Raw genomic sequence first — 19,144 nt, forward strand, 5'->3', positions numbered from 1 at the left:
GTATTATAAATCACCATTAACGTTAACTGTTTTATATTATGTTACTGTCTGCTTCTCACACGTCAGGAAGCAGTTGAAGAATAGGTTTATGGTTATAGTTATGGGATTTGGCAGACGCTTTTGTGACATACAAATAAAACGTTTTTGTTAATCCTGTCGGCATTTAGTTGAGAATGTGTCTTCCCACGCTGCTTGATCCACGCCCGGCATTTCTCCCCTTGGGTTTTAGGTTTCGGGACCCCATCCAAACACTTAGGGTACCAGGTATCAGATTTGCACAACGCTTCGGCATGTTTCCCCTCGCTCGAAAGTTTGCCAGACCTCCTGCACCTAGTTACGGTTGCTTAGCCACACGATTAGGCTTGTGGCGGTTTTCGGGCGTGGCTTATCGAAGGATCAATTCCTAAAGGTTAAAAAAACACTTTCAAACACGCCTCCTCTTCAGAAAGAGCGGAAAATTTGCAAGTATAGCCAATGGGAGTTACGAGATCAAGGTGTTTTTACACCATGATACCTGATTAGTTGATGTAATAGTGACGTTAGGTTTAGGGGTGGGGTTGGGTAAGGGGGATCATTTAGATTGCATGATTCAGAAACACCCAGCAGTTTTAAAACACCCACATGGTGATAAACGCCCACTTTTACTCTGCAGAGACCTAAGTCTCAAAATTTGGGGCAAAGCCCTACGCCCATCATATATGATGTCTGTGCCTACGCCTGCTGTTTCTCAGATGACCAATCAATCCGCAGTGACGCATTATCAGCCAATCAGTGCAGATTCAGTTTCTGATTGACAGCTTGACCAGCGAACCAGTAGTGTTGGTTTTAAGGGCGGGTTTTAGTGTTTAAGAAATGGTTTCCACGTTTTCTGCACTATAAGGTAAGCGCACATCTTGTATTTCCTTAATAAAATGAAGTAGATTGCGTACGATATATCAGTACAAACGTAAAAAAAAATTCCTTTGCATTTTGGTGGGAAGCATTATTTCTGATTAAGCTGTCAGTGTGGCAATGATTCGATTACGAGATGATTAGAAAGTCTTAGCAATGCCCTTATATCATACAAAATGTGTTAAAGTAAACTTTGTCACACATGCATCACCATTCATCAGAGAATGTTGATGATACTATTGTATAATATGTTTCTTATGTGCATAGAGCTAAAAACTTATCTTATTTATCTTGTATTCACGATAACCTTATTTGTGTTGTAACAACACTTTTGATTCTTCAGCTAGAGAGGAGGATGGATGCCACTCAGCAGATTGACGATCCCTTCTCTGAAGAAGAAGAAGAACAGGAAGAGGAGGAGAAGGAAGGACCAGAAAGAGAACAGCTAGCAACATTAAAGGTGTTCAAAAACAACCACATACCAGAGGCAGGTGAGTGTTCCTTATATATGAACTAATATTTAAAACTAATATTACTTGTGTGTTATTGAAATCATGACATTTTTTCTCTTTTTCTCTCTACAGAATTCCCTCTCTACATCGGAGAGAATGTCATCGGTCGTAATCCTGCTCTCTGTTCTGTTCTGCTTCCGGCCCAATCTGTATCCAGTCGGCATGCTGTCCTCTCCATCTCAGTGTTCTGCTCTAGGAAAGACCGTTTTGGTAACGGTGATGACATAGAAGCACTTTTATGGGACATGGGCAGTTTGAATGGAACCAGAAAAGGCAGATTCAAACTAACGCCTCAGGTACGATATGCTTTGACCGATGGAGAAAGTGTGGTGTTCGCTGATGTGCCATGTCAGTACATTGGCTTGAACATCTCAAAGAAAGATACATGCATAACTCCAGAAAATGGAGGAGTGTCCAAAAAGGAGAAAAATTCAAGTTCGGCACTATCAAGCAGTGACTCGGAGTCAGAGTTGAGTAAAGGCGTGCGGAAAAGGTTAAATGTGAAAGAGAGGAACGTTCTGCCTCCTGTGCCTTTATGGAGCCCTGAGGATGAACAACCCAAAACGAGTTCACCACAGCCAGCTCACAAACATCCTGAGATCACCCTGGTGCCTGAATCTGAATCAGATGGAGAGAATGCCACGGATGAGAGGAAAGATTTTGGTAGGTAAATTGACAAAGAATATTACTGAATAGGTTTTAATAACAATATTTTCATGCTTGCTTTCTTTTTTCTTTATTACTATAGTTTCAGACTCGGCGTCGTCTTCTCATCTGTGTAGTTCCACTAATTCATCATTTCTGACCCCTGCAAAAAAAGTCATTCCAGAGAGGTAAGTTAAATGCTTCATGAATGTTTTTTTAATGTTCCCTTCTAATTTTCCATGAGCTAGTCAAAATTGTATGTGTTATATAATGTTGAAGATTTACTACATAATACAACTGATATAACTCCATTGAAATTAGATTTTGTTTGAATATATGTCAAGGGATAGAGCACCAAATGTGAAATTCTGTCATTGTTTACTCACCCTCAAACTTCTATGACTTAATTTTTTCTGTGAAACACAAAAGAAGATGTTTGTTTGTCAGTTGTTTTTGTCTATATTATAAAGGTCAATAATAAAAAAATGCCCATAAAATGTGATACTGATTGCCAAATTAATAGACAATCAGTTTTGTAATATTTTTATGCGGATCACTCCTAGTCCCCTAGGCCTATTTAAAATGTATAGCCATTATTAAAGGAAACGCTCAATGTGATAAAGCATAAATGGCTTAATGTTAGTATGAAAGTTCAAGGCATGCTTGCTGTTGCATGGCTAAAGGTGCAGTCACATTTACTATTGTTCAGTGAAATTACACTGGCAAAATCCAGTCATTTCAGTAGAAATGCATGCAATTGGAAATTTTGTGTTGGGGTGAAAGTTTTCACACAGATTTTGCATTTTGTTAAGTCGGTCACAGGAATTCACCATATAGACCCACAGAAAGCTGTGTGGTTTAAAGGTGACTTCTGTGTAAACTGTGTTTCATATATTGTTAAAACTATTAACTGTACACCTTTTTGCCCATGTGTGATCCCACCTTAATGCTATAAACTGTGCAATACATTTATGGATCTCAATATATTGTCTCCCAATAAATCAGCTTCACCATTTTTTTTTTTCTTATCAGTGAGGATGAAAGTTCTATCACTCCATCTTCAGCCTCCATAGACCGGTTCAGACTGCAAAACCCAGATGAGCCCAGTTCAAATTCATTTAAGCCTGGCCCTCTTGTCCTAAATCTGGACTGTGACGTTAATTTGGAAGAAAATGACATGGAGAAAATCAAGCCTGAACCAGAGGCTCACCCTGACTTAGCTCCTAAGGTGGAACCAGTATCTTCAGCTGAATTTCATATGGACAGTGATATTGATGTTGAGGAAGAGGAACTTGAGGGAAGTAAGACTGAACCAGAGGCTCAAGAAGCAGTAACTCTAGAGAAATCTGTATCTTCAGTTGGGCTTCATATGGACAGTGATACTGATGTTGAGGAAGATGAGGAAAAGAAAAGCAAGATTGAACCACAGGTTAACACTGAAGAAGCTCCAAATGTAAAGTCAGATCTTCATATGGACAGCAATACTGATGTTGAGGAGAATAAGGCTTATGTAACGGAAAACGTCTCCAAAAAGGAAGCAGTTACTGAAAGTCCTCCATCAGCACCACAATATACAGACTTCCACTTGGACAGTGACACTGATGTTGAAGACGATAATCCCATGAAGGTTTCCATTGCAACAGAGGTTTTACATCCTGTTGGAGAGGGAAGTGATGTCAGACCTACATCAACTCCAGCGACAGAGTTGCACATGGACCGTGACACAGATGTAGATGAAGAGAATGAGGACAAAGAAAAGGTGAAGGCAAAAGACCTTCTGTCTAACAGTGAAACTGATGATGAGGATCCCTTTAAACCTTTACCAGACAAAGCTGTGAAGCCTGCATGGAGTCCGAAATTTTCTGTAGAGCAATCAGAAAAGAGAACCCATACAATACAAGACCATTATTCTCATGCAAAGACTAATCTTGAGGAACCGACCCAAGCTTTTGGCCATTTAGACGAAGACTGGGACTTGCTTCCCACACAAGCATATGGTAACCATCCCACTCACTTTCTTCTGAATCTCATTATTTTTTAATTATAAAATTCATTCATGTAGTCAATACAGTACATTAAATTCCTAAAACTTTTTATTTTCCCTATGACAGGGGTTTTCAGGCCTGGTTGCCAGAGGATGTTAGAGGGGCATAATACGTAGAAAAAAAAAAAAAAAAAAAGGTTACAGTGTAAACAACATATGTTGATTTAAGTATGAAAATTTTTTTTTTTTTTTTGTCCAGTAGTACTTCATATGTCCAATTTTACATATTTGTTCCTAAGACTTAAAACAATTATAAAAATGATCTTGCAATTATAGACTTCAAATATCTGCTTTTACATCCTCCATATAGTTGCCTTGTTGACTTACATAGTAGCTGTTTCACTGTAGATTCATATTCATTTTCTGGCAATCAATATTATGCCACAAATGCTGTGCGCTGAGTTTCATGTATACTGAACCCATAAAACTCCTTTAAACTAAAATTGTAGGTATTGTGGTGTATGTCACATTTAGGAACTGCTGGAGCCAGTGCTAGGCTCAAGCCAAAACAGCTCGATCTTGAGGCTACACAAGCATATGGAACAGAGACAGACATGGAGGAAGAGCAGGAGCCTCTCGACTATACCCAACCATACTCCAACCTCTCAACTGCTGAAACTCAACTCATACATGTAGCAAAGCCTGATGACGAGGAGGAGGAAGATAAAGACACCGAAAATGACTCTCACCTTTCCACATCTGACACTTTGATCATAGCCAGCACCCCAAAAAGAGAGGAGCAGATGCAGCAACTTTCTCTCTTCACAGCCCAAACACAACTTATCTGGGAGGCAGAAGACAGAGAGGTTTATCAGAGTGAGCCCACCCAGCTTATGACCGACACCATCGATGAAACGCAGGAGAGTGAGGAGATCATGAAGCAAGGTAAGAGAACCCGTGGTGAAGGAGCGGCACACAAAGGTAAAAACACCAGCTCTTCTCTTATAATTGCTGAAACTCAGCCCATGTGTGAGGAAGAAGAGGCAACAAATGCAGATCTGAATGGGGATGGCTTTCAGAAACCGAGTACAAGACAGCATTCTGAGAAATATGATTCTGCATATCTTGCTGAAACCAACTTCAGCTCCCGTCTCACTATTGCTGAAACGCAACCAATGTGTGATGATGGAGAAGCACCAGATCAGGACAATATGGTGAGCAGTACTCGTATGGAAATCGCTGAAACACAGCCAATGTTTGAGGTAGATGAAGCACCAGAGGATGATCAGAACAATGAGGTCAACAGAAGACAAAGCGAAGGTGAGTCCATACCTCATATTGAAAAAGCCTCTGCCTCCAGTCGTGACATCCCTGAAACACAGTCTGTTGGTGAAGATGATGAGGGGCAAGAGAAAGAGCTCAGCAGCAAGACGTCTAGCAGAAGATCACGCAGGTGTAGACCAAAGAAAAAGAAGGAAGTCTCACAACCTGCTGAGGATGTTCCCGATCACACTATAACAGAAACGCAACCAATGTATGAGGAAAAACTAATTGAGGATCTGAAAAGTGAGTTCAGTTCACTGAGTAAAAGACAACAACCACATGAATTGAAATCACCAGAACTTTCTGAAACTGACTTCAAAGCATGCGTCACTGTTGCTGAAACGCAACCTATGTGTGAAGAAGAGGCAGCTAGTGAAGATCTGAATCATGCACTTGGCACCAGGCAGATAGATGAAGACCGATCCACAGAACTCCCAATACCCTCGAGCTCCCATGTCAGTATATCTGAAATACAGCCAATGCATGAGGAAGATGATGGACAGGAAAAAGACCTCAGCAAGAAGATGACACACATAAGTTCACGCAGGGGAAGACCAAAGAAAGACAAAAAGGTAACACAAACTGCTGAGGGTGCTATTCATCAGAATATCACAGAAACCCAACCACTTCCTGAAGAAGTATTTGAAAAGGATGAAACTCTGAACAGCGGAGTGAAATCCAGGAGATCCCGCAGAGGAAGGCCGATAAAAAAGGACAGCGTTCCACAACCTGCTGAAGCTGCTGTTAGCTCCCTTTCCATTAACACAGAAACTCAGCCTGTTCATGAGGACAGAACTGAAAGGGATGAAGATCTGAGTGGTATCAGATCCAAAAGACCCCGCAGAGGAAGACAAAAAGATGAAGATGAACCTGCACAGTCTGCTGAACCTAACTCTGATCTCAGTGTTGTTGGAACACAGCCCATGGTTGAGGATAATGCTCAAGAAGAACCTAGTGGCAGAAGACAGAGGAAAGACAAGGCAGAGGTGCAGAACGATCACACCCAAGAAAAACTTATTGGCAGAAGTAGCAGAAGACAGAGGAAAGACAAGACCGAGATGGAGGTGGAGAGTGAGACAACTGCATCTAGTAAAGCCCAAGGTAAAACTATAAAAGGGCTGGAAGGAAAAAGAAAGAGGGGGAAAGCATTGTCTGAGGATGAGGAAGAAAGTGAAGTGGACAAAAACACAAGGAGAGGAACCAGACGGACAGGCATAAAACTGAAGTGTAATGAAAAGGAAGAAGAGGAAAGATTGGTGGAGAGGGATGCCCAAGAAGTGAGAGAGAAGATGGATAAAGAGCTCCAAGAACGAGAAAAGACAGAAAGGGAAGAAAATGAAAGACTGGAGTGTGAGAGAAAGAAACGAGAAGAATGTGAACAAAGGGAGAGGGCTGAAACTGAAATGAGACAAAAACTAGAACGAGAGCAGAAGGAATTAGAGGAAAAAGAAACACTGAAAAGGGAAGAAGAGGAAAAAGTGAAAAAAGAAATTGAGAGAATTCAGAGGGAAAAATATATTTTAGAAAAAGAAGAGAAAGAGAGGTTGGAGAGGGAGAAGAGAGAACTAGAAGAGCAAAGACGAAAAGAAGAAGAGGAAAGAATTCAAAAGGAGAAGGAACAAATAGAGAGGGAAAGATTAGAGGCAGAAAGAGAAAGACGTGAAAATGAGGGGCATCAGATGAGAGCAAGAGAACAAAAAAAGACAAAGGATAGATACCATCAGAAAGAACAGAAGAATGATCGACTGGATGCGGCAGAACCAGAAGCTCCTCTAGTTCCTCCGGCCAGACAAACACGCCGCTGCTCAAGCTCTTCTATGAACTCTGATCAGTCTGCATCCTCACAATGGGAGGCGTCCAGTCAGAGGGGACGAGGGCGGGGCAGGGGGCGAGGCCGAGGGAAGCAGACAACTGATGAGCAACCCATCAGTGTTAGACAGTCTGGCAGGAGAGGACCAGCTAGTGCAGTTGAAGACACAGAGCAGAACTCCAGTTTAACAACCCGTTCCCGTTCCCGCTCCAGTTCTAGAAGTTCTGAAAGATCTGCTCATAGTATCGGACCTTCGAATCAAGGGACCAGAGGAAGAGGCAGAGGCAGGAAGAGTACGAAACTACAGGAACCAGAAGTTGTTCCCCAACCTAAAACTTCTGGAAAAGCCAGGGGAAGAGGAGGAAGGCATTCTGTTGCGCAGAATGTAAATGTTGGAATGGACAATGAGCATGAACAAGATGTTCAGGTGGTGGAAGACAGCACTGCTGTGTCCCAAACCGACAGCACTGCTGTGTCCCAAACCAACAGCAGAGGTCGTAAGAGAGCAGCAAACAATAGCGTATCCCCAGAAGAGGCTCCTTCACCCACACCCAAGACTTCAAGGCGCTCTGTATCTATTCGGGCACACAAGGTCACACACACCCTCAAATACAGACATTTACTCACAGGTTATATCACTGTGTGGATAACACCAATCTGTCATCTTCTATTTTAGGTGTTATTCACTGGGGTGACAGATCAGGACGGAGAAAGAGTCGTCTCCCGGTTAGGTGGAAGTCTGGCTAGTGGAGTGAACGACATGACTCACCTGGTGACTGATAAAGCAAGGCGTACTGTTAAGTTTTTGTGCGCTGTTGCCAGAGGGGTGCCAATCGTGACTCCTGATTGGCTAAAAAAGGTGAGGGAGTGCATAGGAATGTTCCTGGTTCAAGCCAAACCTAAATTCCATAATCCATATCTGACTTTATTCCTATAATATACTTGTTTGTCCAATAATGAATGTCAAGTGTGTTCTTTATTAAACTAATTTTTTTTAAGTGAAATGAATTTTATTATAATATAAATATTATAGCTCTGGGAATGGTTTCTAGCAATATTGCTAATTTGTTTATATATGTATATGTTGGAGAAACTGTTTAAGGGTTTCTATCTGTGGAAATAGTGCAAAATAGAGATTTATTTTTAAATAAATTAAGCATGAAAACATCCTCTCATTGCAACATTTCTCTCTCAGTGTGGAAAAGCTGGCCATTTCCTTTCTACTGATGAATATATATTGAAAGATGTCGAGCAGGAGAAAAAGTTTAGTTTCTGCCTACTGAAGTCAATGCACACTGCTCAAACTCAACCTCTTTTAAAGGTATTAGTCCCTCACAAGTTCATTATTGCATCAAGCCCAAATGTACTATCCACATCATGCATTTTCTCCCCTAATTTTGCTTTTGTAGGGTTATGAGATTCACGTAACCCCTTCTGTAATGCCAGAACCATCTCAAATGAAAGAAATTATCATCTGCTGTGGAGCACGCTTCCTCCCCAAAATGCCGTCTGCTCACAAGGTACCCAGAACCAATGCATATATTCTCCTATTTTAATGCACATATTACATATTCTCATATTTTATTGTGATTTCTCCCTCTGTCTATTAAGGAGCACACTGTGGTGGTCTCATGTGAGCAGGACAGGGTGCTTTGTGATAAGGCAGTGAGTATGTCATTGCCCGTGGTCAGCACAGAGTTCCTATTGACTGGCATTCTGCAGCAGAGAGTTGACCTGCAGGCCTATTCTCTCACTTCCTCTCTCAACACCTCCAATCAGCCTACAGCCCCCAAGACTGCTGCCAGGGGACGTAGGAAGTAATGACAATGACATAGGAAAGGACTTATGTGTAATACATTTCCGCCAGTCTATGACAGAATCTAATACATGTATGTTTAAGATCAGATTGCTTAAGATGAATATGTGACGCTTATTTCAGTTTTATGAAAACAGTAAAGAGTTAGATGAGATGCTGCTGCACTTGTAACCACACATCCACTGATTCCTGTGAATATGAGGGCTGGAGAGAGTGTGAGGTGGATGTCAATGAATGATGAGTGTTAGTGAAAGGAGAATGAGCTCCTCTCATTTTTTACGCATTACTTCAATAAACTCTATCAGAGCCTAAAATTAAGCAATATTTTGTGTTTTTGCCCTTTGATGTTCAAAAAACGGCATAAATAGAAAACAAAAATGCATATAAAAACGACAAAAAAGTCTAGTGCACGTTTGTATTCAGGACGTTGGTCTCAGTGCTGAATCGATCTGAAGAACACCTTAAAGACCTTCACGTCGGTTCTGCAAAGGTTGGCTGAGTGAGTTCGGATCCACTGACACGCCCATAAGGGCTTGAGGCGCCGGGCTTTACCGACCGCACTCGAGACGCTGCAAGATACCGGACGGATTCCTAAGGTGCATCTTAGTCCTTAAGTGATTTTTGAGGTAGAAAGGAACGAAAAACGTACATTTCAGTCTATTATAGATAATCAGCTGAGGAGGATTTTGCAGGTGAGCGGAGAACACGGTAAGGTTGAATGTCAATTTTGCGGCAGAGATGTTATAAATGGGCAACTATGGCTTTGGCTCGCAGGAATTGAAGGGTTAAATTCTGCAGTTTCTGCTTCGTCTGGTACTTTTCCGATTGGATAAAGTTGCTGTTTGAACGCGACTAAAATAAGGTGTAATATGCTTATTTAGTGATGTAGACGAGCATTTAGGCTGGATGAAGAATAGATTTGCGCTCTTTTCTGCATAAGAAATGTTACCGAGATTAAATGACAAGAAAATTAAGGCGTGAAGAGCAAATATAATCAATGTTTATAGCTATAAGCTATAAATGTAATAATAACATTAATAATTTATATTTTTATTATTATTCTCAGGGAATTTATAGCTAATTTTGCCGGTGCTGCGGCTCAATTGGCGTATGAATTTGTCGTCCGTGCACCATAATAACCCATACATCTGTAGGCGATCTTTCTCAGCTTGTGACCGAGAGAAAATTTGTTTGACTGGCAAATAGTTTTATGATTGGGAGGAGAACAGATCATAACAGAAGCTTTGCGTCAGAAATCGAGGGGAGATGTGAGCGCGCGTAAGTCAAAGCTGCCGCCGCCCCCGCCGCTCATAACACATACGGACTGTGTCTCAAATCCCATCCAGATGCTTATCTACGCCATTTTCTCAACCGCAATGAAGCCCAGATAAGGTGCCTAGGTAGTCAGCTCACCAGGTTGTGAGGCATAGCCATGATCTCATCGCCTTTCATACATCAGACCCTTTTAACTACAGTAGCCTGTCGCCTTGAATTGATCTAATTCAAGGCTTTTAAATAGATTATGATCCAGGAGATAGAAATAAATCTGCATGATCTGGAAGTAATTTCTCTTTGGAGAAGACCTACTTCTAACATCAATTGCCACATATGAGTTTGCTACAGCACCTTTGCAAATATTGTGGTTGATTTCCCAGAGCTCCTATTCATCTTATTTTATTTCCCTGGTTTACACAGCCTGCTTATAGCATCATTTACCAATTTGTAATATTGCAGTTCATATATTTGCAGCAGGTTGTGTGGAGCTCCTATTCATCATTTGTATTGCATTTAGGAGAAGAGCATGTTATAGACTACAGTATGTTGCCCATGTTTAATGTATGCTGTGTCTTATAGGAGAGGAACTGTGGTTGCTGTAGGAGGTGTCATTCTAAGGGAAAGAGGAGTGAAAGCATGGACCAGATGGCACTTTGGCCATATGAAACTAATACTGACGCATTTACACATCAGCACATGTGTCTTATTGTCTAGAGAGATATAGGCACTATACTGTATACGTTCATTTGCTGTGTTTGTTTATTTATTTATTTTTTGGCAATAAAATGCTCATATGCAATAGCTAATTGTCCTGGAAGAAATCTGTTATGAAATCACTGAATGACCTAAATGCACGTCTGCTGTTCTGGATGCTTTCCTTGCTGTCTAATATGTGTGGCCTGGCAAAGGTTTTCTTAGGATTCTCATTGCAAGTGCCGGCTTCTTTCAGACTTTGAATTAATGTGTTTATCCTGATATTTCCACAATACAGATTACCATATATCATACCTATATTATCCTATCTATAATAAGATGTAAAATAATTATGATTTATGTATTATGATAAGTGTACGTTTAGCATTTATTATATTTGTGCTTCAAAAAACATTTTTTATATTGTCACAGAAAATCTTGAAATAGCTGGGTATTTCTCATCTCCATGTCAGTAAAAGTAATGGGAATCAATAAAATCTTTGACATGTCTGTAGTGAATATATTTTATGTTTTACTCAAATGTATAATAAGCATTATTAGTAGTATTTAGAATAGGAATCTGTTCATTCTAAAGTACCTGACATACATACATATATATATATATATATATATATATATATATATATATATATATATATATATATATATATTTATTCCTTTTTTTCTTTTTTGTTATGAATTGTTATGAGAAGGCCCATATGAAATCTGCTCTAAAAAAGGAAAGTTCTGCATAATTGAAATGTCATCCAGTTTTAAACATCAGAGAGAGTTTTTGAAGAACAAACCGTGTTAATGGATAGATTCAGTCAGATTTCATTTTCTCTCACATTTTTAATAATCTTCAGTCATTAAATATTCTTCTGATAATTAAGATATTGATCCACGATGTAATATGCTTCCCATTCCATTTATACCAGTGGCCTCAAACTTAATTCCTGGAGGGCAGTGGTGGACAGTAACGGAGTAGCGTTACTCACTGCGGTCAAGCCAGCCGCCAAGTAGAAAAGCATGGTCAATCTAGCCGCCACGTTATTTCGAGGGTCGCGTATAAACTACGTATTACGGTAACACCGTCAGAGAACTGATCTGAATGGAGTGCTCTTCCAGCGAACGCTACTTTTTTCCCCCAACACACAGTCCGTTACTGTCTGATGCTGAATACCAAAATAAAAACCCTCTAATACTCATATTACAAAATAAGAACAATAATATATGCTTGTTGCATCTCTACATTCGAAAAGCTATACAAATAAAAGTTCTAGAATGCACAGACAGAAAGTACAGTGTCAGCTGCATGCTGCTGCATCTACTTTAAAAAATCTATAAAAATTAAAGTTATAGATTGCACAGGCCACTTTCACCTCAGATTGAGAGTACACCTTGCCACGATGTCAGATGCATCGTTTCAGGACAGTCCGATGTGGAATTACAATATAAGAGCCTCCCAAATCTCATAAATGGGATGCTGCATCTCTATTTTCAAAAATCTATAAAAATCTAAGTTATAGATTGCACAGGCCACTTTCACCTCAGATTGAGAGTACACCTTGCCACAATGTCAGCTGCATCGTTTCAGGACAGTCTGATGTGTAATTACAAAATAAAAGCCTCTCACATCTAAGAAAAAAAACTGCTGCATCTCTACTTTGAAAAATGTAAATTTTAAAAAGTTATAGATTGCACAGGCCACTTTCACCTCAGATTGAGAGTACACCTTGCCACAATGTCAGATGCATCGTTTCAGGACGGTCTGATGTGGAATTACAAAATAAGAGCTTCCCAAATCTCATAAACAAGCTGCTTCATCTCTACTTTCAAAATTATATATTTAAAAACGTTATGGATTGCACAGGAAACTTTCACCTCAGCTTGAGAGTACACCTTGCCACAATGTCAGCTGCATCGTTTCAGGACAGTCTGATGTGTAATTACAAAATAAAAGCCTCTCACATCTAAGAAAAAAAAACTGCTGCATCTCTACTTTGAAAAATGTAAATTTAAAAAAGTTATAGATTGCACAGGCCACTTTCACCTCAGATTGAGAGTACACCTTGCCACAATGTCAGATGCATCGTTTCAGGACGGTCTGATGTGGAATTACAAAATAAGAGCTTCCCAAATCTCATAAACAAGCTGCTTCATCTCTACTTTCAAAATTATATATTTAAAAACGTTATGGATTGCACAGGAAACTTTCACCTCAGCTTGAGAGTACACCTTGCCACAATGTCAGCTGCATCGTTTCAGGACAGTCTGATGTGTAATTACAAGATAAGAGCCCCCCAAATATAATAAATGAGATGCTACATCTCTATATAAAAAAATCTATAAAAATTAAAGTTATACATTGCACAGGCCACTTTCACCTCAGATTGAGAGTACACCTTACCACAATGTCAGCTGCATCGTTTCAGGAAGGTCTGATGTGGAATTACAAAATAAGAGCCTCCCAGATCTCATAAACAAGCTGCTTCATCTCTACTTTCAAAATGATACATTTAAAAAAGTTATGGATTGCACAGGACACTTTCACCTCAGATTGAGAGTACACCTTGCCACAATGTCAGCTGCATCGTTTCAGGACTGTCTGATGTGTAATTACAAAATAAGAGCCCCCCAAATATAATAAATGAGATGCTACATCTCTATATAAAAAAATCTATACAAATTTAAGTTATACAATGCACAGGCCACTTTCACCTCAGCTTGAGAGTACACCTTGCCACAATGTCAGCTGCATCGTTTCAGGACAGTCTGATGTGTAATTACAAGATAAGAGCCCCCCAAATATAATAAATGAGATGCTACATCTCTATATAAAAAAAATATATAAAAATTAAAGTTATACATTGCACAGGCCACTTTCACCTCAGATTGAGAGTACACCTTACCACAATGTCAGCTGCATCGTTTCAGGAAGGTCTGATGTGGAATTACAAAATAAGAGCCTCCCAGATCTCATAAACAAGCTGCTTCATCTCTACTTTCAAAATGATACATTTAAAAAAGTTATGGATTGCACAGGACACTTTCACCTCAGATTGAGAGTACACCTTGCCACAATGTCAGCTGCATCGTTTCAGGACTGTCTGATGTGTAATTACAAAATAAGAGCCCCCCAAATATAATAAATGAGATGCTACATCTCTATATAAAAAAATCTATACAAATTTAAGTTATACAATGCACAGGCCACTTTCACCTCAGATTGAGAGTACACCTTACCACAATGTCAGCTGCATCGTATATGGACGGTCTGATGTGGAATTACAAAATAAGAGCCTCTCAAATCTCATAAACAAGCTGCTTCATCTCTACTTTCAAAATTATACATTTAAAAACGTTATGGATTGCACAGGAAACTTTCACCTCAGCTTGAGAGTACACCTTGCCACAATGTCAGCTGCATCGTTTCAGGACAGTCTGATGTGTAATTACAACATAAGAGCCTCCCAAATCTCATAAATAGGATGCTGCATCTCTATATTCAAAAATCTATAAAAATCTAAGTTCTAGATTGCACAGGCCACTTGCACCTCAGATTGAGAGTACACCTTGCCACAATGTCAGCTGCATTGTTTCAGGACAGTCTGATGTGTAATTACAAATTAAGAGCCCCCCCAAATATCATAAATGAGATGCTACATCTCTATATAAAAAAATCTATAAAAATTTAAGTTATACAGTGCACAGGCCACTTTCACCTCAGATTGAGAGTACACCTTACCACAATGTCAGCTGCATCGTATATGGACGGTCTGATGTGGAATTACAAAATAAGAGCGTCTCAAATCTCATAAATGAGATGCTGCATCTCTATATTATAAAATCTATAAAAATTAAAGTTATAGATTGCACAGGCCACTTGCACCTCAGATTGAGAGTACACCTTGCCACAATGTCAGATGCATCGTTTCAGGATGGTCTGATGTGAGATTACAACATAAGAGCCTCCCAAATCTCATAAATAGGATGCTGCATCTCTATATTCAAAAATCTATAAAAATCTAAGTTCTAGATTGCACAGGCCACTTGCACCTCAGATTGAGAGTACACCTTGCCACAATGTCAGCTGCATTGTTTCAGGACAGTCTGATGTGTAATTACAAATTAAGAGCCCCCCCAAATATCATAAATGAGATGCTGCATCTATTTCAGAAAATCTATAAAATTTTAAGTTATAGATTGCACAGGCCACTTTCACCTCAGATTGAGAGTACACATTGCCACAATGTCAGCTGCATCGTTTCAGGACAGTCTGATGTGTAATTACAAGATAAGAGCCCCCCAAATATAATAAATGAGATGCTACATCTATATAAAAAAATCTATAAAAATTAAAGTTATACATTGCACAGGCCACTTTCACCTCAGATTGAGAGTACACCTTACCACAATGTCAGATGCATCGTTTCAGGACGGTCTGATGTGAGATTACAACAAAAGAGCCTCCCAAATCTCATAAATCGGATGCTGCATCTCTATATTCAAAAATCTATAAAAATCTAAGTTCTAGATTGCACAGGCCACTTGCACCTCAGATTGAGAGTACACCTTGCCACAATGTCAGCTGCATTGTTTCAGGACAGTCTGATGTGGAATTACAAATTAAGAGCCCCCCCAAATATCATAAATGAGATGCTGCATCTATTTCAGAAAATCTATACAATTTTAAGTTATAGATTGCACAGGCAAATTTCACCTCAGATTGAGAGTACACATTGCCACAATGTCAGCTGCATCGTTTCAGGACGGTCTGATGTGTAATTACAAAATAAGAGCCTCTCAAATCTCATAAACAAGCTGCTTCAGCTCTACTTTCAAAATTATATATAAATAAAATGTATAGATTGCACAGGCCACTTTCACCTCAGATTGAGAGTACACCTTGTCACGATGTCAGATGCATCGTTTCATGACAGTCTGATGTGGAATTACAAAATAAGAGCCTCACAAATCTCATAAATGGGATGCTGCATCTATTTTCAAAAATCTATAAACATCTAAGTTATAGATTGCACAGGCCACTTTCACCTCAGATTGAGAGTACACTTTGCCACAATGTCAGCTGCATCGTTTCAGGACAGTCTGATGTGTAATTACAAAATAAAGGCCTCCCACATCTAAAAAAAAACTGTTGCATCTCTACTTTCAAAAATGTATATTAAAAATGTTATAGATTGCACAGGCCACTTTCACCTCTGATTGAGAGTACACCTTGCCACAATGTCAGATGCATCGTTTCAGGAATATATAATTTCGAAAGTAGAGATGCAGCAGCTTATTTTTGAGATTTGGGAGGCTTTTATTTTGTAATTACACATCAGACTGTCCTGAAACGATGCATCTGACATCGTGACAAGGTGTACTCTCAATCTGAGGTGAAAGTGGCCTGTGCAATCTATAACTTTGATTTTTATAAATTTCTGAAACGATGCAGCTGACATTGTGGCAAGGTGTTCTCTCAATCTGAGGTGAAAGTGGTCTGTGCAATCTATAACTTTTATTTTTAGATATTTTTGAATGTAGAGATGCAGCAGCTTTTTTATGAGATTTGGGAGGCTTTTATTTTGTAATTACACATCAGACTGTCCTGAAACGATGCAGCTGACATTGTGGCAAGGTGTACTCTCAATCTGAGGTGAAAGTGGCCTGTGCAATCAATATTTTTTTTCAATATATAATTTCGAAAGTAGAGATGCAGCAGCTAATTTTTGAGATTTGGGAGGCTTTTATTTTGTAATTACACATCAAACTGTCCTGAAACGATGCAGCTGACATTGTTGCAAGGTGTACTCTCAATCTGAGGTGAAAGTGGTCTGTGCAATCTATAACTTTTATTTTTAGATATTTTTGAATGTAGAGATGCAGCAGCTTTTTTATGAGATTTGGGAGGCTTTTATTTTGTAATTACACATCAGACTGTCCTGAAACGATGCAGCTGACATTGTGGCAAGGTGTACTCTCAATCTGAGGTGAAAGTGGCTTGTGCAATCTATAACTTTTGTTTTTATAGATTTTTGAAAGTAGAGATGCAGCAGCTTTTTATGAGATTTGGGAGGCTTTTATTTTGTAATTCCACATCAGACTGTCCTGAAACGATGCAGCTGACATTGCGGCAAGGTGTACTCTCAATATGAGGTGAAAGTGGCCTGTGCAATCTATAACTTAGATTTTTATAGATTTTTGAATATAGAGATGCAGCATCCTATTTATTAGATTTGGGAGGCTCTTATTTTGTAATTCCACATCAGACCGTCCTGAAACAATGCAGCTGACATCGTGGCAAGGTGTACTCTCAATTTGAGGTGAAAGTGGCCTGTGCAATCTATAACTTTATTTTTTATAGATTTTCTAATTTAGAGATGCTGCATCTCATTTATTATATTTGGGGGGCTCTTATTTTGTAATTACACATCAGACTGTCCTGAAACGATGCAGCTGACATTGTGGCAAGGTGTACTCTCAATCTGAGGTGAAAGTGTCCTGTGCAATCCATATCTTTTTTAAATGTATAATTTTGAAAGTAGAGATGAAGCAGCTTGTTTATGAGATTTGGGAGGCTCTTATTTTGTAATTCCACATCAGACCTTCCTGAAACGATGCAGCTGACATTGTGGCAAGGTGTACTCTCAATCTGAGGTGAAAGTGGCCTGTGCCATCTACAACTTTTTTAAATTTACATTTTTCAAAGTAGAGATGAAGCATTTTTTTTTTAGATGTGGGATGCTTTTATTTTGTAATTCCACATCAGACTGTCCTGAAACGATGCAGCTGGCAATGTGGCAAGGTGTACTCTCAATCTGAGGTGAAAGTGGCCTGTGCAATCTATAACTTAGATTTTTATAGATTTTTGAATACAGAGATGCAGCATCCTATTTATTCGATTTGGGAGGCTCTTATTTTGTAATTCCACATCAGACCGTCCTGAAACAATGCAGCTGACATTGTGGCAAGGTGTACTCTCAATTTGAGGTGAAAGTGGCCTGTGCAATCTATAACTTTATTTTTTATAAATTTTCTAATTTAGAGATACAGCATCTCATTTATGAGATTTGAGAGGCTCTTATTTTGTAATTCCACATCAGACCTTCCTGAAACGATGCAGCTGACATTGTGGTAAGGTGTACTCTCAATCTGAGGTGAAAGTGGCCTGTGCAATGTATAACTTTAATTTTTATAGATTTTTTTATATAGAGATGTAGCATCTCATTTATTATATTTGGGGGGCTCTTATCTTGTAATTACACATCAGACTGTCCTGAAACGATGCAGCTGACATTGTGGCAAGGTGTACTCTCAAGCTGAGGTGAAAGTTTCCTGTGCAATCCATAACGTTTTTAAATATATAATTTTGAAAGTAGAGATGAAGCAGCTTGTTTATGAGATTTGGGAAGCTCTTATTTTGTAATTCCACATCAGACCGTCCTGAAACGATGCAGCTGACATTGTGGCAAGGTGTACTCTCAATCTGAGGTGAAAGTGGCCTGTGCAATCTATAACTTTTTTAAATTTACATTTTTCAAAGTAGAGATGCAGCAGTTTTTTTTTCTTAGATGTGAGAGGCTTTTATTTTGTAATTACACATCAGACTGTCCTGAAACGATGCAGCTGACATTGTGGCAAGGTGTACTCTCAAGCTGAGGTGAAAGTTTCCTGTGCAATCCATAACGTTTTTAAATATATAATTTTGAATACAGAGATACAGCATCCTATTTATTAGATTTGGGAGGCTCTTATTTTGTAATTCCACATCAGACCGTCCTGAAACAATGCAGCTGACATTGTGGCAAGGTGTACTCTCAATCTGAGGTGAAAGTGTCCTGTGCAATCCATAACTTTTTTAAATGTATCATTTTGAAAGTAGAGATGAAGCAGCTTGTTTATGAGATCTGGGAGGCTCTTATTTTGTAATTCCACATCAGACCTTCCTGAAACGATGCAGCTGACATTGTGGTAAGGTGTACTCTCAATCTGAGGTGAAAGTGGCCTGTGCAATGTATAACTTTAATTTTTATAGATTTTTTTATATAGAGATGTAGCATCTCATTTATTATATTTGGGGGGCTCTTATCTTGTAATTACACATCAGACTGTCCTGAAACGATGCAGCTGACATTGTGGCAAGGTGTACTCTCAAGCTGAGGTGAAAGTTTCCTGTGCAATCCATAACG

General features: G+C 39.3%; 1 protein-coding gene across 2 annotated transcripts; it reads left to right on the top strand.

Moving 5' to 3' along the window:
• The first annotated feature begins 485 nt into the window (after window positions 1-485).
• LOC128030731 (mediator of DNA damage checkpoint protein 1) lies at window positions 486-9,299 on the top strand. 2 transcript variants are annotated; one of them, XM_052618607.1, is made up of 10 exons: window positions 486-880; window positions 1,235-1,382; window positions 1,476-2,066; window positions 2,152-2,236; window positions 3,081-4,045; window positions 4,567-7,757; window positions 7,842-8,024; window positions 8,361-8,486; window positions 8,575-8,685; window positions 8,777-9,299. In XM_052618607.1, exons 2-10 carry the CDS (start codon window positions 1,247-1,249, stop codon window positions 8,984-8,986), a joined length of 5,598 nt encoding a protein of 1,865 aa, XP_052474567.1. In that variant the 5' UTR covers window positions 486-880; window positions 1,235-1,246; the 3' UTR covers window positions 8,987-9,299. The 2 variants fall into 2 exon arrangements, with proteins under 2 accessions (XP_052474567.1, XP_052474568.1); XM_052618608.1 differs by lacking the exon at window positions 486-880 and adding an exon at window positions 887-946.
• The last annotated feature ends 9,845 nt before the right edge of the window (window positions 9,300-19,144 follow it).

The sequence above is a fragment of the Carassius gibelio genome, chromosome A16 (genome assembly GCF_023724105.1).
Source record: "Carassius gibelio isolate Cgi1373 ecotype wild population from Czech Republic chromosome A16, carGib1.2-hapl.c, whole genome shotgun sequence".
NCBI classification, from domain to species: domain Eukaryota; kingdom Metazoa; phylum Chordata; class Actinopteri; order Cypriniformes; family Cyprinidae; genus Carassius; species Carassius gibelio.

Bases quoted from the DNA above. Each gene is read 5' to 3' on its own strand.
- LOC128030731 (XM_052618607.1), top strand. From the start codon at position 1,247: ATGGATGCCACTCAGCAGATTGACGATCCCTTCTCTGAAGAAGAAGAA. The intron at 4,046-4,566 runs GTAACCATCCCA...TGTCACATTTAG, and splicing joins GCTTCCCACACAAGCATATG to GAACTGCTGGAGCCAGTGCT. The intron at 8,025-8,360 runs GTGAGGGAGTGC...TTTCTCTCTCAG, and splicing joins CTCCTGATTGGCTAAAAAAG to TGTGGAAAAGCTGGCCATTT.